Source organism: Phacochoerus africanus, chromosome 1 (genome assembly GCF_016906955.1).
Source record: "Phacochoerus africanus isolate WHEZ1 chromosome 1, ROS_Pafr_v1, whole genome shotgun sequence".
Classification (NCBI taxonomy): Eukaryota; Metazoa; Chordata; class Mammalia; order Artiodactyla; family Suidae; genus Phacochoerus; species Phacochoerus africanus.
Genome location: NC_062544.1, coordinates 145635722 through 145659452, shown reverse-complemented (window position 1 = coordinate 145659452; position 23731 = coordinate 145635722). Strand labels below are relative to the sequence as shown.

The window sequence follows — 23731 nt, the reverse complement described above, 5'->3', positions numbered from 1 at the left end:
TTTTTTTTTAATTACTGATTAAATCTCTTTATTTGTTGTAGATCTTTTCAGATTTTCTATTTTTTCTTGTTTTAGTTTCAGAAGTTTATATCTTTGTAGGAATTTGTTAATTGCATCTAAGTTATTCAATTTACTGGCCTACAAATGTATATAGTAGTGGTTTATAATCCTTTTTCATCCTTTAAAAAATTTGGTTGTAGTGTTCCTTTTTCATTTCTGGTTCTAGTAATTTGAGTCTTTTCTTTTTTCTTGGTTAATGTTGTTAAGCTAAAGGTGTGTGAATTTTGTTTGATCTTTTTAAAAGAAACAGTCTTGTGTTTAGTTTATTTTTCTCTATAGTTTTTCTATTCACTATTTCATTCATTTCTACTCTAATCTTTATTAGTTCCTTCCTAGCTTTCAGTTTATTTTGCTCTTCCTTTTCCAGTTAATTACAATGGAAATTTAAGTTATTGATTTGAGCTCTATTTTTTCGAATGCAGTGATTTACAGCTATAAATTTCTAAGCACTGCTTTAGCTACATTTCATATGTTTTGGTATGTTGTGTCTTCATTTTCATTCATCTCAAAGTATTTTCTCATTTCCCTTTTGATCTTTCCTTTGACCATTGATTATTTAGAGTTCATTGTTTAATTTGCTCATAATTGTGAGTTTTCTGTTATTGAGAAATCAATAGTTTAATTCTATTGTGATTGGAGAACATACTTTGTATTATCTCATCCTTTTAAATTAGTGAAGTTTGTTTTCTGGCCCACCATTTGTCATATCCTAGAGGATGTTCCATGTGCCCTTGAGAAGAATTTATATTCGCTTGTTGTTGGTCAGTACATTCGAGAAATGTCTGTTAGATCTACGTGGTTTATGGTGTTAAGCTCTCGATCTCCTTGTTGATCTTCTCTCTAGTTGTTCTATTCCTTATTAGAAGTGGAGTATTAGGATCTTCAATTATTATTTTTTGAAATTTTTTATCCCTTCATTTCTGACATTTTTTGCCTCATGTATTTTGCTGCTCTGTAATTAGATGCATTATATTTATCATTATTATATCTTCCTAATGGATTGAACCTTTTATCATTATAAACTGTCCTTTTTTATTTCCGGTAATTTCTGGTGTTAAAGTCTATGTAGTCTGACATTAGTATTGCCTCTCCAGATTTCCTATGGTTGTAATTTGCATAATGTATTTTTCCATCCCTTTACTGTTACTCTTTTTGTATCTTCACATCTTAAACGTCTCCTACAGATAGCATTTAGTTGAATCATGTTATTTTATCCAGTCTGATGGTCTCTGCATTTTAATTGGGTTCTTTAATACATTCACATTTAATGTTATTATTGACATAATTGGATTTTTGCCTGGCATTTTTTGTTTCATTTTGTTTTTGATGTGTTGTGGGTTTTTGTTGTTGTTATTCCTCTGTTTCTTCTTTACTGCTTTCTTTTGCATTATTTTCTAATGTAGTATTTTAATTTTTAAATGATTTTTAAACTCTATTTAACTGTATTTTTTTGAGTTATTTTTTAGTGGTTGTTCTAAGATTTACCATTTACGTCTTAACTCTGAATAAGCTTCAGATTTATATTAACTTAATTCCAGGAATATGTGATATTATTACTTATATATAGTTATGTTCCCCATTCTCCTTTTTATAGGATTATTATTATACTTATTACATTTTCTAATTTTATAAACCTCACAGCACATTGTTATAATTATTTTTTTTACCATCTCTGGTCATTTCCTTAGCCCACTACAGCTTTGCTCTTGCCATCTTTGTGCTGTTATTGCAAATATATTATACACATATTACATTTATATATTTATAAGCACAACATTATATACATACTGTATATACTTGCTTTTTATATTGAGAAGAAAAGAGAAAAATAGACATTTGTAGTCCTTTATGATTACATAATTATCTTTACTGGTTTCTTCTTGTGAATTCAAATTATTATAAGGGTCACTTGCTTTCAGCCTGAAAAAACTTCCTTTAATATTTCTTACAAGGTATATTTTTCTAGTGACAAATTCTGAAAATTCATTATTTTGCCTCATTTTTGAAAGTTAGCTTTGCTAGATTTAAGATTCTCGGTTGACAGTTATTTTTTGGGGCACTCTGAATGTGATGTCCCTCTGTCTTCCAGCCTTCATTATTTCTACTGAAAAGTCAGGTGTTAATCTTATTTGCATTCCCTTGTAAGAGATAAATCAGTTTTCTCTTAATGCTTTCAAGATTGTCTCTATGTCTCTGACTTTCAGTGTTATTACTATGATATGTCTGGATGTAGATCCTTTTGCATTTATCCTATTTAGAGTTTGTTGAGCTTCCTAGACATGTAGGTTTTTTTTTTCCCAATAAATCTGAGATGTTTTCAGCCATTATTTCCTCAAATATTTTTTCTGTTCCTCTATTTCTTTTCTCCTTCTACTACTCCTGTTACATGTATGTTGGCACACTTAATGGTATCCCACATTAGAGAGTACTTAGTCATCTTTCTTCCTTCTTTTTCCTCTCTGTTCTTTAGCATTCATCATTATTTCTATCAATCTTTTCAAGATTGCTAATTCTGTAGCCAGTTCAAATCTATCAAGTCCCTCTAGTAAGTGTTTAATTTCAGGTGTTGTAGTTTTTAATTCTAGAATTCTTTTTTAATTTATAAATTCTACTTCTTTATTGATATTTTGTATTTGATTTGACATAGTCATTATACCTTCCTTTACTTCTTTAACCATGGTTTCCTTTAGCTGTGAACATGTTTTTAACAACTATTTTGAAGTCTTCTGTTAAATTTGACATTGGTCATTCTCATAGGCACTTTCTGTTGTCTGCTTCCCCCCGCCCAGTGTTTGGGTTAGGCTTTCTGTTGCATTTCATACCTTGTAAATTTTTTACTAGAAACTGGAGATTTTAGATAAAATATTATAGCAATTCTTGGTATTGGTCCCTACCCTTTGGGGCTTACTTGTTACATGCTTCTCTGTTTAGTGACTGACTGGTTTATGTCAGTGACATCTAGTTTCCTTCCCTCCCTTCCCCCATATTCATGGTGTTAATCCTGATGTTCCTTCTCAGAAAGGAATAGCTTTGCATATGTCCACATTACCTGGGATGATAGTGGTTTTGGTAGGGTTGTCTTTCTCTAACCACATCCACCTGTTAAACTACCCTAATGGATGCTTTGCTCTATTCCTATCAACAGTATCCTCAGTCATAAACTATTCTACAAACCAAATCCTATCAAATTCTGTCTCCTTTTAAGGAATGGTTTCTGAGGTCATTGTTTGGTATTTGTTCTGACGATAGAAGAGCACCTCTCAGCCTTCTTATTCCCTGGTTACCTCTTCCAAAATAGCTGGTCTACAGTCTGGTCTGTAACTACATTAAATCCAAGAACCTGCCCCCAAATGCCTTTCATCACCACCTCCACTGTCCTTGAGAGCACCCTGAGGCTTGAACTTCCCCAAGCTCTGTTGCAAATAAAGTCAGTTCCTTGGGAAGAGATGAGCAGCTGTTTTATAGCTTCCTTATTCCCCCTAGCAAAATCTCTGAGATAAAGCTCTGGAGCTGGGGGTGAGGACAGTGGCAAGCTTCTGAGTGACCTCCCCATTCTAGGAGCTGAGTGCTTTGTGGAGAGGAAGGCAGCAGCCTGACACTCTCAGCTTGCCTCTCCTCACATGGAACCAGCATGAGGTGGTCAAGGTGGTCAAGGCCCCAATATTCTCACTGGTACCATGCCCAAGGTAGAACTTCCATTGCATGAGTGAGGGTTGGGTGGAAGGAGGAGCCCTTACCTCTCTACCATCCTCACTGGGGTCTTTAGCCTCAGCAACAGGTAGCTGGGAGCAGAGGATAAACACTGATGTCCTGCCCCTCCTGGCAAGAAAGTCCTTCCACTGGAAGCTTGGTGGGAGAGGAAGCCCTATATTTGGGCTGCAGGAGTCTGAGGTGGAGTCTGCCTCCCTGAGCTTGGGGTGGGGCACTGGTGGAGGGAGGGAGCAGTCTTGGTTCAAATCCCATAGACTGTCAGCTTTCTTAATTTTCTTGAATAGGTATTTCTTTCTTTCTTTTTTTTTTTTTTTGGTCTTTTGTCTTTTATCTTTTTAGGGCCACACCCATGGCATATGAAAATTCCCAGGCTAGGGGTCGAATCAGAGCTGCAGCCCACTAGCCTAAGCCACAGCCACAGCAACACAGGATCCAGGCTGCCTGTGCAACCTACACCACAGCCCACGGCAACACCAGATCCTTAACCCACTGAGCAAGGTCAGGGATCGAACCCATGTCCTCATGGTCACTAGTTGGGTTCGTTAACTGCTGAGCCATGACGGGAACTCCCTGAGTAGATATTTCTTCATTTGTTGTTTACCTTTAGGACCATTTCCAGAGCCTTTCAGTGGTTGTTTGTTTGCTTGTTTTTTGCATTTTCCACAAGTTTTACTGAAAAGTGGGTCAGCAGATCCCCTCACAGTGTCAGGCCAGGTTGACAGCTCTCCTTTCCTCCTAAATAAGATCAAAGTCTTAACACCAGCTGCTGCTATAGCCCGAGACAATGAAAGAATTCAAGGTCATGAGTGAACTGAGGAGAAAAGAAGGACCCTGTGGGCAGCCCCCAAGTCATTACTTTAGTTGCTGGGAAACTGAGCGAGGAGAGAGAGCACAACCACCTTCCTACCCTTTAACATGGTGATGGTAGCCCTTGATAAATGGGCCTAATAAAATTAGGATTCTTTCTTCAGAGACAGTATGTAAGGTGGGGTGGGTGGGGTGGGGGGCAGTTGAGAAAGTGTTGAGGAGAATGGAGCTGTCTGCTGCCCCATGACCTAAAAGTGTTCTTTGTGTGGTATCAGTAGAGGGGGCATTTCAGCTTCCTGTTGTGTGATGGGTAGAGAAAGATAACAAGTTCAGGACTTGCAAAGTGTCCAGCTTTGGGATTCTAAAATAAAAGCAAAGCTCCACTCTGTCTTTTCATCTCACATCAGCCCTTGGACTATTGTAACAGCTGCTGAACTGCTGGCTCCAGCCTCTCCCCATCAGCCCTTCCCCAGCTCTGCAACTGCTGTGCTCCTGAGTGACTTTTCTAAAGTGTGACTCCAGCCAGGCTCCTACAGGGACAGTCTTCAACTCCCCTTTAGCTCAGGAACAGCCTCTCCATCTCTTCACTTGCTGTAGAGCCCATAGAACACCTACCTGGCACAACTAGCTCTCCTGAAGCAGGGGTCAAATCGAATACCAGACATGCGGCATGGTATATGTGTATGTTCATATTGACATGTGTGGGCATAAGGGCCCCATGGCAGGAATAAACTTACCGTGCTTTAAAAACACCAAGAAGGCTCTGTTAATGACACCTGGGACCAGGGCTTTGATCTCAGCTTATCACTCTCTACTTCTGTGACGTGTCCCCGTGTGACACATGATTTCAACTCAGCCTGTTTACTCACCTGTAAAATGAGGATGGTGTGCATTTACTATTGTGAGGATATCACTTAATGTGGTAATGTAAGTAGGACCCTTAGCACACCGTAAGAGCTTAGTTTGTTCATGCAACTAACACGTATGTATTGAGCTTCCTCGTCCCAGGGACCATTGTAAAGATGGGGAAATAAAACAAAATCCCTATCTAATGGGGATCACATCTTACTAGGAAAGATCAACAATAAACAAGTATGAAAAACCACACGTTGCTGTATGCGCATGCACACACGCACATACGTTCAGGTTGCAATAAGCGTTATGAAGAAGATTAAAGTAAAAGAAGATGATAGAGTGATGTGAGGTTGCGCTTTTGCAGTTAGTTAGAGGTTGCCAGTAAAGGTCTTGCTGAGGCATTATTTGAATGCAGACCTGAATGAAATGACAAAACAGCACATAGTGTAAATATTTGTGGAATATGACTGAGTATGAATGTTTAGGAGGAAAGTATCCCAGGGGCAGGCAATAACACATGCAAAGGCCCTGTGGCATGAAAATGCTTTGCATGTTTTAAAAGCGTCAAGAAGGCTCTATAAATATTTATGCTGTAGTGTTTAGGGGTAAAGTACAAATGTCTGCACTTTAAAATTATTTTAAAAATTGGATGGATAGATGTGTGGTAAAACTAGTATAGTAAAATGTTGATAGTAGAATATAGGAGGCAGGTGTATTTGTATTCACTAAAATTCTTTGAACTTTGTGTTTGAAAAATGTCATCTTGCAGTGTTGGAGGAGAAACATAAAGAAGGCTAGTGAGGCTGGAGAAGACAGAGGGAGGGAGAGCGTGATCAGAGACGAGGCCACCGGGGTCTTCAGAGCCCAGAGCATGCAGGGCCCCATAAGCCATGAGAAGACATTTGGGTTTTGTTCTCAGCACAATGTGAAGCCTTGAGAGGGACTGGAACAAGAAAGATTTGTGATCTAATTTATGATTTTAAAAGGTCCCCTGGCTGCTGTGGGAGAAATGGCTCTACCAAGCAAGAATGAAAGCAAGGAGGCCAGGTAGAGGGAGAACAGTGGCCTGGACCAGAGGGTGGCAGTGGAGCTGGTGAGGCTGGTCAGATTCAGGAGACACTCTGAAGGAGCTGCTAATAGATTGGACATGCGATGCCCAAGATCAAGGCTTTGACCTGAGGGAATGGACCAATGGTGGTCTTGTTTCCTAAGATGGGGAAGGTGAGGGAATGCAGTAAGTTTGGAGAGGGGTGTGTGGGAGAATGCTAAGAGGAAGATTCACATGTTCTAATTTGAGTGTGATAAACCCAAACAATAGACTTCCTAATAAATGCTAGCTGTCATCACTGTTCATCCACACATGCTTACGTGGTGACATCTGCAAACATAGGCACTCTTTCTCCACTTGCAGCTCAGATCTGCTTCTCCTCTTTTTTTCCCCCTTACATTTTCCACTTATTCTGGCTCCCAACTACTGCTGAGGACTTCTGGAGCCTCTTGAGATGGGAGAACCAGCCCTCTTTGCTCCTTTCCACATAGCAAACCTCTGTTTGGTCCATGGCCCCTTCAGCATTGTGGGAGGCAGACCCAGAGGAAGCCTCTGGGGTCAAAGCTGAGAGTACACAGCCCTCATGGCTCAGCTCCTGGTCTTACAAACCCTCTGGCCTTCCTGTCTCTGTAGCTAGGCAGACAAACAGCTTATGGGGCAGTGCTAACGTGTGGATGGCATGAAATTCAAAGAGGCAGCAGAGAGAAGGATGGCCATCTCTCCGTTTTACTGGGAAGGTGACTCTGAGTCAAGATTTGAGTTCATTTGACCCATCTAACTAGGCTGTCTTTTTGCATCAACTGTGTCAGAATAGCACGTAAAGACATTTGTCAGAGAGTCAGCTGGGGAAAGCTGACTTAACTGTCTGAGGCCTGCTCCCTGCAGAAAGTTGTCCTGGGCACTGAGGACTGGGTCCATCCAAAGGCCACTACATCTCACAGGGGCACTGGCACTGTCTTCTTGAGCCAGCCATTTCCAGAGAGGAGTCCTAATGTGTATGTGTGTGTGTTGGCAGGGGCAGGGAAGAGGTCAGATTAACAGGGAGAGATGATTTACATGCTGCCTGTGGTCCTTAGAAGTCATCAGCTCTGGTAGCAACAACTAACTCAGATAAAGCTAACTATGTGCCAGGTGTTATTAAAGCACTTCCTGTTCAGTGACTCATTTAATCTGCATAAAAGCCCTAATAAGGCAGGTACTATTACTATCATTCCCATTTTACAGATGAGGAAACTGAGACTTAGAAAGGAGAACTAAGTTGTTCAAGGTCACACAGATAAAAAGTGGCAAAGCCAAGTATCCCTGGGTTTTACTCCATGATGGCCAGGTGGCTGGCTGCATGGATGGAATCAGGATAATCCATGTGGACTGGAACAGAGATTGTCTCACAGATGCTCAGCATCTATGTTTGATTAGAATTTAATAGATCTATCTTATCTAAGTGTATATGTGTATACATATATATATATATATATATCCAAATATATATCATTTTAAACATCTCTGTGCTTGCTTTAAAAATACAAATACCTTAACACTTATGCAAAATTCATTTTCTACCAGTCATGGGCACCTTTTAGGATACAAGCTGTAACACAGGTTCAATAAATCATAAGCATAACCGTCTTGCTCCCCCAAAAGTCTCCTCCCCAAACATTCCTAGCAGTAGGGTCTTGAGCAAACTACCTCAACACTCTGCAGCTCTGATTTCTTGTCTAGACCCTCCTTATAAGCTAAACCCATTGGCAATTCTCGGCAAAATCCCAAGAGCCACTGTCACCTGAATGTGACAACGTAATATGTTGTATGTCTGTGCTTTGCTGAGTGCTTTCATCCGTTCTCTCTCCTTTTAATGTATTCAAGTCCAGTATCTTTCTTTTCATTGAGGTATAATTGATATATAATGCTTTTAGTGTCAGATATACAGCATTATGAATCAGTGTATGTGTGTATTTGTTAAATGATCACACAGTTAAGTCTGGTTAACATCCATCACCGTGCATAGTTACATTTTTTTTTTTCTTGTGGTAAGAACTTTTAAGACCTTCTCTCTTAGTAAGTTTCAAAATACAATATGGTATTATTAACTATAGTCACCATGCTGTGCATTACATCCCAGGACTTATTTCTCGTATAACTAGAAGTTTGTATTTTTTGACCCCCTTCTCCCATTTTGTCCACCCTGCACCTCTGGTATCCACCAGTCTGTTCTCTGTATCAATGAATTCAGTTTGTTTTTTACTTTAGCTTCCACATATAGGAGAGATCATACAGTATTTGTCTTCTTTCTGACATTTTATTTAGCATAATGCCTTCGAGATCCATTTATGTTGTTGCAAGTGGCAGGATTTCTTTATTTATGGCTGAATAATTTTCCATTGTTGTATACATAAATCTTCTTTATCCATTCTTTTGTTGATGGACATTTAGGTTGTTTCCACTTCTTGGCTATTGTAAATAATGCTGCAGTGAATATGGGGGTACAGAGATCATTTCAAGTTAGTGTTTTCATTTCCTGTGGATAAATACCCAGAAGTGAAATAGCTGGATCACATGGTAGTATTTTTTTTAAATTTTTTTTAGGAAACTTCCACACTGTTTTCCATAGTGGCTGCACCAATTTACATCTGCACCAATGGTACACAAGTGTTCCCTTTTCCCACACCCTTGCCAACACTTGTTATTTCTTGTCTTTCTGATAATAGCCATTCTAAGAATTATGAAGTGCTATCTCCTTGCGGTTTTGATTTGCATTTTCCTGATGATTAATGATGTTGAGTAACTTTTCATGTACCTGTTGGCCACTTGCATGTGTTCTTTCATGCATCATCTTTTGATCCTCCTAAAGAAAACTGAGATGTACAGAAGTTAAGTAACCTGCCTGAGGTCACACAAACAAGAAGTAACAGAGCTGGGCAGCAGGAGTGTCTCAAGGGCAAGAGCCATATTCTCATTGTTTAACCCAGGTAGGCCTGTCACTGACCAGAGACGAGAGTAAAGGTTTGATGGACAAATGTGTGGTGCAAAGAGATATGCATGAGCTATAGCCTCAATTACAATTCTCCCTCACCCAGAATCAAGTTCATGGATGAGCATGTTAAGTTAGCTCAGGCTTCCATAATAGAATACCACAGATTGGGTGGCTTAAACAGTAGAAATCTATTTCTTCACATTTCAGGAGTCTATAAGTCCAAGGTTGGCTTCTGCTGAAGGCTTTCTTCCTGGGTTGTAGACAGCTGCCTTCTCGACGTGCCCTCACATGGCCTTTCCACTGTGCGTGTGCATAGTAAAAGAGACCTCTGATGTCACCTCCTCTTCCCAGAGGACCACCAGTTCTATCTCATTAGGGCTCCACCTTTATGACCTCGTTTAATCTTAATTATCTCCTAAACACCTCAGTTCCAAATCCCATCCCAGTGGGGGTCAGGGCTGCAACATATGGATTTGAGGGGAGGCAGAATTCAGTCTATAACAAGGAGCTCTGAAAACTCCTGGGAACTGTGAAAAACTGTGTCTAACATTTTGCATGGATGGGAATCCATATGCAACATTTGTTTGACCTCCCAAAAGGTAAGAACCACTGACAGTGTTATTAGTGAGCAAGGAGGAGAAAGGTTCATGGCAAAATGGAAACAGAGCTGGTATAAAGGGATGGAAGAAAATAAAATTCTTATGCTCTTGTTTTAATACATATTAAAAAGTGGAGTAGAAGAGGGGCAATGGAAAGTAAGGATGTGGCGTGTCAGCCTCGCTTTCCATTTTGGGACGTTAGATGGCCTGCCTGAGGTCACAGCATGGGGAGAGTGGATCTAAGCCTAGAACCTGGCGTCTGGAGCCCCAGCCCACGCTGTTTTCACCAGGCTTGGTGTCTCTGCTGCCCATAGAAGCCAGGGCCATTTGAGCAGGGCTTCTGGACTGCCCTTCTGCTGACCTCATGGATGCTTTTCCTCTTGCTTTCCTTCCAGAAGTGGAGCAGATCGAGGCCATTGCCAAGTTTGACTATGTGGGACGGTCCCCACGTGAGCTGTCCTTCAAGAAGGGGGCCTCGCTGCTACTGTACCACCGCGCCTCCGAGGACTGGTGGGAGGGTCGTCACAATGGCGTGGATGGGCTCATCCCACATCAGTACATAGTTGTACAGGACATGTAAGTGGGGGTTGGGACCTTCTTTGAAGAACACCATAATTGATTAGTGGTGCCTGCAATGGGCAATGGGCATGGAAACTGAACTACTGGATCGTATGCCAGTGATTTGCTCTCCCCTGTATGACACACTTGATCTTCTGCAAGAATGGATTATGTTTAACCGCCTTTTGAATAGTGATCCACACAGCAAATCAGCAAATTGCTCATCCTTCAGAGTACACAGAGACAGTGATTGATGCCCTTGGCCCACCATCCTGACCCACCTGACAGCCTCCAGGGCATTTGTCACCCACTACAGTTCTCATTGTCTAGTGGATCTTGCCATATACCTCCACCCTCCTGGGCCTTCCCTGTAGCCAGTGGCCCTCCCACTGCCCTCTTAACTGCCCACCATTCTCTATCTCTGAGGTGGCTCTCTCAGGGGATAGGTGGAAACAGGCAACCCCTCATTTCCAGATAACATGGTACTATATTTTGAAAAATAATTTTAGGTATTAAAAAAAAAAACAGAGTTCCCACCATGGCTCAGTGGTAACAAATCCGACCGATATCCACGAGGATGTGGGTTTGATCCCTGGCCTCACTCAGTGGATTAAGGATCCAGTGTTGCTGTGAAGCTGTAGGTCGCAGATGTGGTTCAGATCCCGTGTTGCTGTGGCTGTGGTGTAGGCCAGTGGCTACAGCTTGGATTCAACCCCTAGCCTGTGAACTTACAAATGCTCTGGGTGTAGCCCTAAAAAGAGACCAAGAAAAAAAAAAAAAAAGCCCCCCCCCATCCCACATACCTAGCCCCACCATCAGGCCCACAAAAAAGTGCACCTTCCATTCTTTGAAAGCCTTTGAAAGTTCCTGCACACACTCCCTCCCAGCTCCAGTCAGGCTCAGGTGGAACTGATTTATCAAGGAAGCAGCCACCAAGCTGGGCCTCAAGGGGAAGGGCCAGAGGCATAGGTTTTGATGCAGAGGGGGATGGTCTGAGCCAGATAAAAGTCCAGGGCTGGGCAAACAACAAAAGGATCCAAGGCAGCATTCTGCCTCTGAGACAGGGGCAGGTCACTGGAAGGGAGAGGGCATGGGGGTAGGTGGACAGGGCACCCCAACAAGCTCTCGCCTCCTAACACCCCGTCCAAAGCCCCGGGTCAGGGGAGGGATGGAGGCCCCTTCCTGCGCCCTCGCTGAGTGCGAAACTGCTGCCAGGAGCCACTTGAGAGTCAGCGCCCAGGGCTCAGCCTGCAGGCTCCCTCTCCATTCCTCCAACACTCCCTCCCACGCTGAGCTGGTCCCAGCCCAGAGTTGCAGGGGGAGAAGAGCCTGGAGAGGGAGGAGAAGGAGGGTGGGGGCGGTACCACCCTGCTCGGCTCTCCCGCTGGAGGAGCGCTGGGAAGGCAAGAGTGGGAAGCAGCTCGGTCAGGTATCAGCGAACCTCGAGGTGAGTGTTGATCCGGCTCCTCAGGGCTCAGCACATGCTGCTTCTCTGGAGCGACTCCCAATTCACGTCTGTCCTCCTCCCCAGGGACGACGCCTTCTCAGACAGCCTGAGTCAAAAGGCCGACAGCGAGGCCAGCAGCGGACCACTGCTGGACGACAAGGCCTCCTCCAAAAACGACCTCCAGTCCCCCACGGAGCACATCTCAGATTACGGCTTTGGGGGGGTGATGGGCCGGTAGGAAATGTGGATTCACTCTTTCCTGCTAGTGCGGTGCCCGTACTTGTCTGGTTTGGGAGAAGCGAAGGCACAGGAGGGGAGAGGGAGGTCGTGGCCCCTGGTTCCCCACAAGATGTGACATTGGGCACACCTGCTGGGCTGGCTGGAACTGGCCTAAGAATGGCAGGTATAAACCGATCTGCTTAGCACTGGGGGTGGAGGAGGAAGAAGAAAGTCATATATTGGCAACCAACGCCTTTTATCTAAAATAATAACAAATGGGAGAGAGAGAGTTACAAATTGGCAAGTATTTTTCCTCTCTCTCCAGTTCTTACACCTCCTCCCCACTTTCTGTTGAAGACCTAAGTTGTTATATTTAAGGATGTAAAGCTCACTTACTCCCTGAAGTGCGCTGCATAAACAGAAGTCTCCCGCCCACTTGCGTTGGGGGAAATTGAAACTCGGCTCCACCTACATACTTGGTGGGAGCAGCGTTTGACAATTTCTTCACTCCTGCCTGTGGGCAGGGCTGTGTCCCATGACCTTTGTGCCAGGTAAGGAACTGCTGCTGCTCAATGTATAGGTGAAGTCCAAAGCATGTGGGTTTAAAACAAAAACAAAAACAAAAACAAACAACAACAACAAAAAATGCAGTAAAGAAAAGAGAAAAAAGAAAATCTGGCAGTTTCACACTTCCTTCTTAACCACATCCTCCAAATGTCACATTCTCTGTTTTCTTGGTGAAGGTCATGGGATCAGCCCACACTAGGGGTGCTTGTAGATAGAGCAGGAAGAATCGGATGCACCAGGGAGGTACTTCAGCAGAAGTCCTAGTACCTCCCTTCAGCCCATTTGGCTCAGTTCACGGTGCTATGATGGGTGATAGAATTGGGCAAATGGAAGGTCGGGGTAGGTAGATGACAGAGTCGTGGCCCCTTGATCTCTAGGGGGGCCTGTTGCCTCCTGCCTCAGTCTCCCTCTCCCTCTGTCCTCCCTCACCTACCTTTTTGTTCTTTCTTCCCCACTACTCTTCCTCTCCAGCACTTCTGCTTTGGTCCTGTTGGGCTGGCTGAAGGCGGTGCTTAGCTTGGCTGGTGGCATTAGGGTCTAAAGCGCTGCTGACCACCCTGAGCTTGGTCCCTGTCACAGTCCATCCCCACACTCTGCCCCTCATCCCCACCCCATCCCACCTCCAGCCTTCCTTCCCCTCACCAGTGCCCTCGGGTCCTTGGCGACCTCCATAGGATGTAGCAAAATCTCCTGTGGAACCTCTTCAGAGTGTGTTCCCATCCAGTGAACCTCCCTCCAACATGGGCAAGGAATGTTATGCCCATGTAACAGATTAATAAAGTGGGTCTGAAAGAGGTCACTGGAAAGTCTGTGACAAAGGGGAGACAAGGACTTGCCCTCCTGATAGATGCTCTAGGCCCCTTTTCACTCCACCACAGCCTCCCTGAGAGGTGAAAGGTATCCAGATGCATGAAATGCAAGGTTTACTCTTAATGACTAGTTCTCCAAGATCTGGAGAAGCCTCACACAAACAGCCCTCTGGGGAGATGGGGGAGGGTGATGATACTGGACTGTGTTCAGTTCCCAGGGAGGCTCCTCCTGTGCTTGCAGGGAGCTGGTAACGTTTTGGTACAGTCAGGCCTCAATGCCTCAGACCAGTTACAAGCCCTTTGGAATCATGGAAATGCCTAAATTGCTTAAGAACATATCATGAGCCCAACTAAGCATCACCAAAGCGTTCCCAGGTCACAATCTTCCCTGCCCTGACTGCATGTAGAAGAGATTCACTGTGTAATTCGCACACCGCTGGCAGCTGCTTGGAAGCAGAATGCCCTGATTCCTTCATGTGTGCAACCTGCCAGCCCTGAGTTAGGGGCTCAGACGGTGCCTTTACTGCAGAATCTCAGAGTCTGGCTGAATGAGGCTTTACTGTACCGCTGTGTAGACTAGTGTGTCACACGTGGCCTGGGGGGTGGCTGACCCACCATGACACTGGCCAGGGTTGACCTCTGCCCCATGCCCTGCCCCCCGGCTCCTTTGCAGAGTGCGGTTACGATCTGACGGAGCGGCCATCCCCAGGCGCCGAAGTGGGGGTGACACACACAGCCCGCCCCGGGGCCTGGGACCCAGCATAGACACGCCACCCCGGGCCGCCGCCTGCCCCAGCAGCCCCCACAAAATCCCCCTCACCCGGGGCCGGATCGAGAGCCCCGAGAAGCGGAGGATGGCAACGTTCGGAAGTGCTGGCAGCATCAACTACCCTGACAAGAAGGCGCTCTCTGAAGGGCACTCTGTGCGGTCGACGTGCGGCTCCACCAGGCACAGCAGCCTGGGGGACCACAAGTCCCTGGAGGCCGAGGCCCTGGCAGAAGTAAGGGCCTGTGGGAAGGCAGACTGTCCCAGCTGACACCCCTAGAGGGGAGGGGTGGGTACCTGCAGACTGGGGAGCCACTTGGCCCTTCATGCCAGGCTGAGGCTGAGCCAGGACACAAATAGTGAGCTGGTCTCCCTGTGGGAGCAGAGGCTGGATGGGTGCAGCCCCTGGCTGGGGCTCCTGTAAAGACCAAAGGCCTAAGTCTCCAGGTCTGAAGGGGGATTCCCAGATGAGGGGGGTGTGGTAGTGGCAGGGGTCTCCACAAGACAGAAAGATTGTGTTACTCATTTTTTTCATTCATTCATTCATTCATCTATTAACAAATCCTGATTGAGCATCTGTTGTGTGACAATCACTGACTGGCACTGAGACTATAATAATGATCTAAAATGGACCCAGGCCCTGCCCACATGGAGCTTGTGGTTTAGAGAAGAGAGAGTTGCCAACTAGTAACACACAAGTTACAGGAAATGGCAGCTAAGTCAGGAACCTTAAAGGAGTGGGACCTGTGTTTTGAGTCTAAAATGCAGGGGTTGCTCTGAGACAGGGAGAGATGTCCTCCCAGAGGACAGCACCGAGTTGCAGAAGGTAGGCAGGACTAAACAGCTTAGAATGTTGTGTTTTTTTTAAACAATTTTTAAAAATTTGGATGAGAAACCTGTGTGGTTTTTACACTTGCCAAACAAACCAAAGTTGTTTAAGAAATGGTTATGCAACAGTTTGCTTAAATTGTTTAATAATTTGCATAACAGCTTTCATGTGTTTTGACCATTCTATCAAGTTCAAAAGTTTCCCTATTTTTTCTGTCTGGAATTTGGTTGGGTGCCCCTTGAGTACCCCTTCCCAGTGTCTTCTCCCACTGAAAAGAGACAATCAGAACCTTCCAGGCTGTGAGAATTCTGTTACAAAGAGCAGCACTGAGTCCCTGTTCACAAGGGGGAAGGAAAGTTGTAGCTTGGAGGTTGTGTTCTAGAGGAGGCAAGGGAGGGTTCTAAGGGGATGCCAACACAGAAAGAACTCATCCCTTCAGGATCTAGCTTGGCCCCATGTCCTGATGCCCTCTCCCTGGGGATCACACCTTGGCATGGGTCCACCAGAAGAGCTAAGCAGCCTGCTGGTCCCTCCATTTCTGAAGGCCATCCTCTTGGAAAGCATCACCCTAGCATCCACCATTACCTGGAAGCTCTACCGAGGGCCACGATAGGGAGAGGATGAGCTGAGGCCAGGTTCACAGCCCTTTACATAGAGAATCAAATGCTGTCTGGGCCAGGATTTCCAGTGTGGTTCCCACAGCAGACTAGTTGCATGGGGTGTTAATGGAGGAAAAATAGGTCAAGAAGGTTTGGGGAATGCTGGTCTGACGAAGTTGCACGGCTTGTCTGCAACAAGAGTTATTAAACATGTTGATGTGCATTGCAAATCTTCAAGAAAGACAGCAAGTCACCCATTTCCCAGACTTCTTTGACCTTTAGTCACAGAGCATTTTGTGAGACTGGCCTAAAGAATACACTTGGGGGGCGCTGCCCATGTTTTCCGTTTGCAGGCAAATCTCTAATTTGATAGCTGTCATTTGAGAGCTGCTTTCATGGACAGGGGGAAATAGCAAAGCATTGGAAGCCATATGTAAATAGCCAAGGGAACACTGGACGACCTCCAGCCCATTCTGCGTTGGCTCTGATGAGCACTTTGCAGGCTACAGAGGGGAGCTGTGGCATGGAGAATCCGAGTAGTAGGTGTAGTGACCTGAAATTCTCTGGTCTCAAAATGTCTTTTAGGAGTTACATTTGAACCCAGTGAAAGAGGCAGTTTGGAGATCTTGCAACACTGCCATCCAAGGCAGGAAGATCTCCTGTGGGAGGAGGTGAAAAGTGATCACTATCCCCTGCTGTCCGTCCTCCCCCAGTGCCTCTCTGCGCCTCCACTCTGGACATCACAGCATTACCTTTCAAGCTAATGCAAGGCTCACGCCTAAGCAACTCAGCTGCTCTTTCTCTGAGCTCTCTGTCTTTCTGGCTCACACTCTGCGAGGGTAGAGTGGTGGTGGTGCGGATGGTGGTGGAGGGGCGAAAATTATATTGTGTTTATTAGTTTTGCCTTTTAGCTCACTCTGGAATAGAGCAGACAGAGAGTCGTGATGTCAACAGGGGACTTAATTTAAGCAGACTGGGGCTTGTGAGTGGGCTTCATCAGTGTGGGGTTGGGAAGCAGCAGAGGTGGGGAGAGGGCTGTCTTCTCTCCCATCATGCAGACGCCCGCCCCCATCCTTGTGGATAAAGGCACAAACAGCGCCTTCTTAAAGTAGACAGTCTTATGGACAAAGGATAAAATGTCATGGGGAAGCTTACATGCTAGTATTAGCCATTATGTAATTATCAGTAGTCTCTCCACAAAGCAAGGAAACGATAGGCTGGGACTCTGCCCAAGGCCAGATTAGAGCCTGTCCTGGGGGTCCATGTGGCAGGACTTGTCCAAGGACAGGGGAGGAGAGAAAGTCAAAGAAGACCTGGGAAGGGGTCAATCAGGACACTTCCGGGCTCCCGCCCAAGCTCAGTCTGAACCAGACTTTCAGGTTTTCCAAATTTGCCCCAGGGCGGAAAAGCAGGTTTGTCTCAGTAGTCCTCCTTGAGCCTGAGGCTGTGCCAGTGTCTTCCAGGAGCAGTGTGAAGCACTGTCCCCTCTGTGGCTCAGTTGGGTCTGAGCAGCTCTCCTGCCTCTGTGACAGCATCCCTGAGAAACCCTGGCTGAAGGGAATTTGAGAACCCGCATCCAGCAGTTCAGGAAGCTCATCGCATCCACTGTCCATCCCACCTTCATGGCCCACAGTGGGCTTTCAGCACTTGGACCACGAGCTACGGAGACTCGTCCAAGGTTGTCCAGCAGCAGTGGCAAAGGAGTCTTTTCCCTCCCAAACCCAGGCTCTGCGTCCTGGCCCCAGCTCCTGGCTCAAGGCCTTGGCCAGCTCCAGTGCCCCTCCTGGAATGCTGAGCCCGAGGCCAGCATGGCCACCCCTCTGGATTCTTGTTGCTTTTTAAATTTTCCATTTAAAAAAAAAAAATTCCAATTATAATACAGAGAAGAAAGTAACAGTCCCATTATCCTGAGGTGAACATAGTGAACATTCTGATATATAACCTCCAAGGAATTTTCCTATGTGCAAGGATATATATATGTCTGTGCATGTATTAAATAATATATTAAATAATAATAAAGGCATCAACTCTGGAGCCAGACATCTATGCTGCTAGCTAGCTGTGTGACCTTGGGCAAGTTACTTAGTCGAAGCTTCCATTTCCTTGTGTGAAATGAGCATAACGGTAGTTCCTACCAGGTAAGTGTGAGGATTAAATGAATTATTAGGGGAAAGGTCATGACTTGGTGCTTGGTATTAGCTAGTATTGTCATTGTTGTTGTCATTATTTTCGAGTGCTTACTTTGTGCCAGCTGCCATGCCAAGCTTTTCGGAGGGACCATATCATTTATACACTCATCACCCCCCTGAGGCCAGTATTACACTTGCCTGTAACGGACAAATGAGAATTCTGAGGCTCAGAGAGGTAAGGTGACTCGCCCAAGCATAGCAAGGAAGTGGCAGAGACAGGATTTGAACCATCCACTAAGTCTGCTTCCTGTTCTGGCCATACCCGCATTGATTTTCCCTCACATTTGTTAGACACCCTGGGATTGCCTCTGCATCCCAGCCCTGAGGCCTGTGGGGAAGCCCCCCTACGAAGCCCACAGGCTGGTTAGCAGCTGGGGAAGGACTGGACCCCAGGCCCCTAGACTCTCTTCTGACTAGTGCCCTCTCTGTCCCCAGGACATCGAGAAGACCATGAGCACGGCTCTGCACGAATTACGGGAACTGGAGAGGCAGAACACGGTCAAGCAGGCCCCAGATGTGGTGCTGGACACCCTGGAGCCCCTGAAGAACCCACCAGGCCCCATCAGCTCGGAGCCCGCCAGCCCCCTGCACACCATCGTCATCCGTGACCCTGACGCTGCCATGCGCCGCAGCAGCAGCTCCTCCACTGAGATGATGACCACCTTCAAGCCAGCCCTGTCTGCCCGCCTGGCCGGCGCCCAACTGCGCCCTCCCCCCATGCGGCCTGTGCGGCCCGTGGTCCAGCATCGGTCCAGCAGCAGCAGCAGCTCAGGCGTGGGCAGCCCGGCCGTGACGCCCACAGAAAAGATGTTCCCCAGCAGCTCGGCCGACAAGTCAGGCACCATGTGACCTGCCGGGAGGAGCAGCACCGCCCAGCCTGCTGTGGCCACCTGGGCCAAGGGTGGCCTCTGTGACACCCACATCCTCCCAGTGCTCCTGGCCTCACTGGGCAGGGACCAGAAGGTCCTCCTGGGAGCAGGTCTGTGCGGGGCTGAGACCCGGGCCCGAGCTGTAGCTCACAGGCGTGATTCCACAGCCCCTGTGTGAACACAGTGCCAGAGCAGTGCAGGAGCGGTCCAGCCAGAGCGTCTCCTGAGACTGTGGCAGAGGTTAAATGGCTTGGCCCGAATATCGTCACTGGAAAAGTATTCTCTCGACATTCTCTCTACATACATACACACGTGTACATATATGTGTGTATACACGTGTGTATGTATGTGTCTGTAGGTGTGTGTATATATATATTTATGCACCTGTATACATATACTAGATCTGGACACACATACTAAATGTATATAGGATCTCCTTTTTCTTTTTACGAAACTTAGATTTACCTCAGACCCATGCCACCAAACATCTCCCGCTGAGTTATTTGGTGGGATTTGCAGGGACTTTTCTGGGAGAATTCAAAGGCCCACAGTAACTGCGAGTGAAGCAATATACCACTAACCTGCAGAAAAACAAAAAACAAGACCAGTCTCCCACTGTCTCTAGAAGTCGTGGCCTTCCAGAACAGTCTGCCCCTAAAGGAAGGGTGGGGCAGGCGGTACCCCAGGTAGGCTGCTCCCAAAGGTGGGGAACCCTCCACAGAGCCCCTCCCTTTCCACCCCAGAAACCCTGCCTTTCCACCCGGAGGCCAAGGCCATCTGCACCCCAAAGGCACGGAGGACGTTGGCAAGAAGAGCCCTGACCACGGCGTCCTTCGTTCGTTCGTAGAAGAGGGGATGGTGAGAGCCTGAGCCCCATCGTAGCACAGTATTATGTGTGGTTGGGAGAAAGGAAAGTAAAAACCAAACGCAGTGGTGTGGAACACTTCAAAACCTAGAAACGCTGTAGGAATAAACCTGTGGTAACTATTGAGGTTTAACTTATACCACTTTCAAAATATTTAATTTTTTTCTTTGTCTCTTTCTACTAATTATACTGTGTCAGATTTGGAACTAAACAGGCAAGGAGGCTTCACGTCCCATCGCTTTAATTTGAAATCAGGCCGTGATACACTCTGGCTGGTGGCCTCTTGCATGAAGCTCACAGGCCCAAGTGCCCAGTTCAGATCAGGGCCAGGGAAGGAGTCCCTGGCACTTGCCATCCCCGAGAACACTCTGCTCCGGTGGAGTTTATGCAGTGAAATAGCTTTCTTCTCCCCCTTCCCCTCCCTTCGCCCACCTCCGCCAGAACATTTAATGTAACTGAAACCAGGGGGATAGAATTGGGGGGCGTGTCACTCACCTCGTAGAGCCTCAGTTTCCTCCTCCATAAAATGAAGTGAGTGAAGACAGAATGTAAGCCAGCAAGCCATGCAAACTAGGAAGCACTGTGCCAACACGACTACCCTTTTCATGGTCATCAGTAAGGTAAAACCATCCAGCACCTTCCTTTTGAAATCTAATGGCATTTGAGAAGGGGGCAGTGGAATTTTCCTGCCAGCTTCATGAAGAGCCACGAAACACAGTCCTGCGGATATATCACCTGTTGATGCTTGCAATTCCATCATTCACATTTCAGCCCATCCGATTAAGTGTCACCCCCTCCTCTGTTCCTCCATAAAAAGGTAAACAGACCGCAGAGGGAGGCACCTGTGAAGCCACATTCCCTGGGTGTGTAGGGAGGTTGAGTCATGCTGCCTTGTCTGAAGGAATGGCCTTGAGAGCACACAGTGGAGCGAAGAATTAAGAAAGGGCACTGGGGTTCCTGTTGTGGCTCAGTGCGTTAAGGACCGAGTGTTATTTCTGTGAGGATGTGGGTTAGATCCCTAGTCTTGCTCAGTGGGTTAAGGATCCAGCATTGCTGCAAGCTGTGGTGTGGCTCACGGATGTGGCTCGAACCCCGTGTTGTTATGGCTGTGGCTGTGGCCGGCAACTGCACCTCCTATTCGACCCCTAGCCCGGGAACTTCCATATGCCACAGGTGCAGCTGTAAAAATAAGAAAAGGGGGAGCAGGGCACAAAAAAAGAATGCCAGGGAGAGGCCAGTAATGAACCTGACTTTCCTTGTTGTGCCTAGAACTCCTGGAAATGAAAGAGCCTCAGGGTCAGCTAGGAGCCCTCTGCCCTTGAGCACATAGAGATATCCCCATTTTACAACTTAGGAAAAGAAACAAGGCCTTGGGATGGCTGTGACTGGTCCAGGATTTAATAGATGGCTGAGAGTGGGGCTGGGTCCAGCCCCTAAGGTCGTTTATTTGCAAGGATGCTGTGATGTGCAGGCAGGATACAAGACTCCTCTTTTCCACCCCAGAGATATTCCCAGACCATAAATGCAGGAGCCTCCTGTGTGAAATGTCACATCCTCTGCCTGTAACTACCAGATGAAAAGAGAACATGTGAGTTTTCAAATCTGTTGCCTGATATACATAACACCAGTCACATCATGGGGATTTTCCTCTGATTTGACTAATGTCACTTTTTTCCTTATTGTAAATAGGCCTGCCTCTTACCACATTACCTGAAGGCAGAGCCTTAGCTGTTTTCTTAAAGCACCTATTTTTCCATTGGGAAACGGCTGATGAGTTCACATTTAGGGAAGCTCACACCCCAGTCATCCAGCCCCAAATCTGAGCCTTGACGCAGAACCAAATGGAAAAACACTCCCCCGCCACCTCCCCCATCTGGTGCCCTGCATGTCTCAGGCCCCCTCCACATGCATCCAGGCCCACCCACGGTCATGGTCACGAGCATTGGCATTCTCTTCCTGACTCCTGCCTGTGTTAGTTCACTATATATTGCTGTATTTGCTTACATGCTGGAAAGTAACTGTTAAAATGTGAAACTGTAATTTTTAAAAAGGCTACAACTAAATTATAGCCAATGCCACTCACCAAATCTTTGCACCTAGTAGATAGATCAATGTAAAAAACAAATACCGGAAACCTAACTGTACAGTGAGTGTGGGGGAAATGTAGTAACCTAGTTAGTAGTCCTCAATATAACCAATTGTACGAGGAGAAGTGGTGTTTACCTACTTGTCCATCACCATTCCTGAAAGCTGTACTGATCAGTTCATTGATAACGGGCAATTTTTATTTTTATTTTTATTTTTTGCTTCACAGAATGATTTCTTAACCTTCAATTTACCCTGAGGTCAAGCCTTTTGTCTTTATGTGTAATTGGTGTTCAGTCTACTTTAGAAATGAGCCAGCAAGATGTTCATTTAAAACTGACCAAAGACAATTCGTTCCTGGTCTAGTTTCCTGGGCCTGGGGCCCAGCCTCCAGCCGCCAAGGACCTTTCTTGGATAAAATTAAGAACAAGCCACACTCCTTACCCCACTTCCCCTCTCTCCCTTTAGTCCTTTTTCCTCTTAAAGAGCTGCTCTGAGCTGTGGGATTCTGTGAAAAAAATTCTTGCCTTTCCTTGTTTTCAGTGCTAACGATTTCTCACCTTGAAGCGCCTTTTGAACCCCGGACGGAGCGCACGCACAGCTGGAGGGAATTGTCAGCTTGGGAATTAGACTGGGGAGTCTCTTCTCTGAGGCCCCCGGGGCCCAGGGACAGGAGAGACACGTATTCCCAAGGGAGGAAAGGTTCCTGTGAACAGATCTGAGTGCGAAGAGACGCGGGGAAGTGGAGCTGTTCCCTCTGCTGCCCGCCGAACCAGCAGTTCAGCATCCGCCTTATAAACGCTCCAGAGCCGGGTGATGGTGCCCAGGGGGGGCAGCCAGCGCAGGGCAGGGCCTCGCGTGGGGCTGGCTTCTCCGTCGGAGGCCCTCGGAGCGCCTGGTCGGGGTGTTTCTCTCTTGTTCGGGAAGCACGAAGGTAGAGGACTTCCTGGGACCTGGAGGTGACTTGGCGCTGAGCGCGCGCACACGGCCAGCGGAAAACCACGCGGACTCATGTAATGGTTCTTCCAGTCTCTCTCTTCCTAACTTTTCACACATCCAGACGGTTCCACACTAGAGCAAACGCCTCATCCTCCTGAGAAACCCAGAAAGAGGAAAGGCTGGCTCCCAGCTGTGTCGGGGGCCCTGCCGGGCCCTGGGACGGGGGTCGGGGAGGAAAAGGGCAGGGCAGGGTGAGCCAGGTGCTGTAAGATGATTTTCTGCTGTGCAGAGCTAATGCTGACGTTTCCTGTCAACCGCCCCGGTTCTCTGGGGCCCCGCTCCTCTGAGCAGCGTGTAGAGAATTCCCCACAAACCCAGTGCTGCCGGGGAGCTGGGAGAAGGGACTTGGCTGTCAGGTCGGAGGCCTCCTGGCCAGCGACCGGCTGTCCCATCCTCTGGGACCGGCTGAATGGCCCGCGCTGCCCCTTGCCGACACCTCCTTTCTGGGTTAACTGCCCCAGGCCAACGACAGCCTTGAACCAGAACAGCCAGAGTGCACTTTGCTTTCCTCAGATGGAAGGAGTTTCTGGCCAGAGTCTCTGCCCAGGCTCTAGTTCCCGGCAGTGTGACTGTTTACATGGTTTGGCATTCGGTTTGGTTCTGATTGCTTCAGAGTGGCTGGTCTATTTCATTTTCTTTGGTTTCCTTCCTCCCCAAACTGTGTCAGGAAAAACAAATTGAAACCACCCTAGGAAATTGCTGGTTGCCTGTCCCCATGTGACGAGATGTGTTGCCCTTTCCCAGACATCCTTTCTCTACCTTACACCCCAGCGCCCGTCCTGTAGCGTCTGGCTGGATCCTCTGTCGCGTGTTCTGATGGTGCCTGCTGGTTTGACGTGGAGCTATCCTGTGAAATAAAACAGTTTAACTTTTCTCAAA

The 23731-nt window shown here is 46.7% G+C and overlaps 1 protein-coding gene across 5 annotated transcripts in view; it reads left to right on the top strand.

Annotated features, from left to right (window-relative positions):
• SRGAP3 (SLIT-ROBO Rho GTPase activating protein 3) overlaps window positions 1-23731 on the top strand; it is a 271415-nt gene extending 247684 nt beyond the window's left edge. For 2 of the 5 annotated variants that reach the window (XM_047779732.1, XM_047779742.1), the window contains exons 19-22: window positions 10447-10627; window positions 12141-12290; window positions 14325-14652; window positions 18470-23731. In XM_047779732.1, coding sequence (XP_047635688.1) covers window positions 10447-10627; window positions 12141-12290; window positions 14325-14652; window positions 18470-18883 — 1073 coding nt within the window. In that variant the 3' untranslated portion in view covers window positions 18884-23731. Of the gene's footprint in view, window positions 1-9329; window positions 9448-10446; window positions 10628-12140; window positions 12291-14324; window positions 14653-18469 lie in introns of those variants that run through there. The other 3 variants (XM_047779751.1, XR_007134877.1, XM_047779759.1) reach the window with 3 other exon arrangements.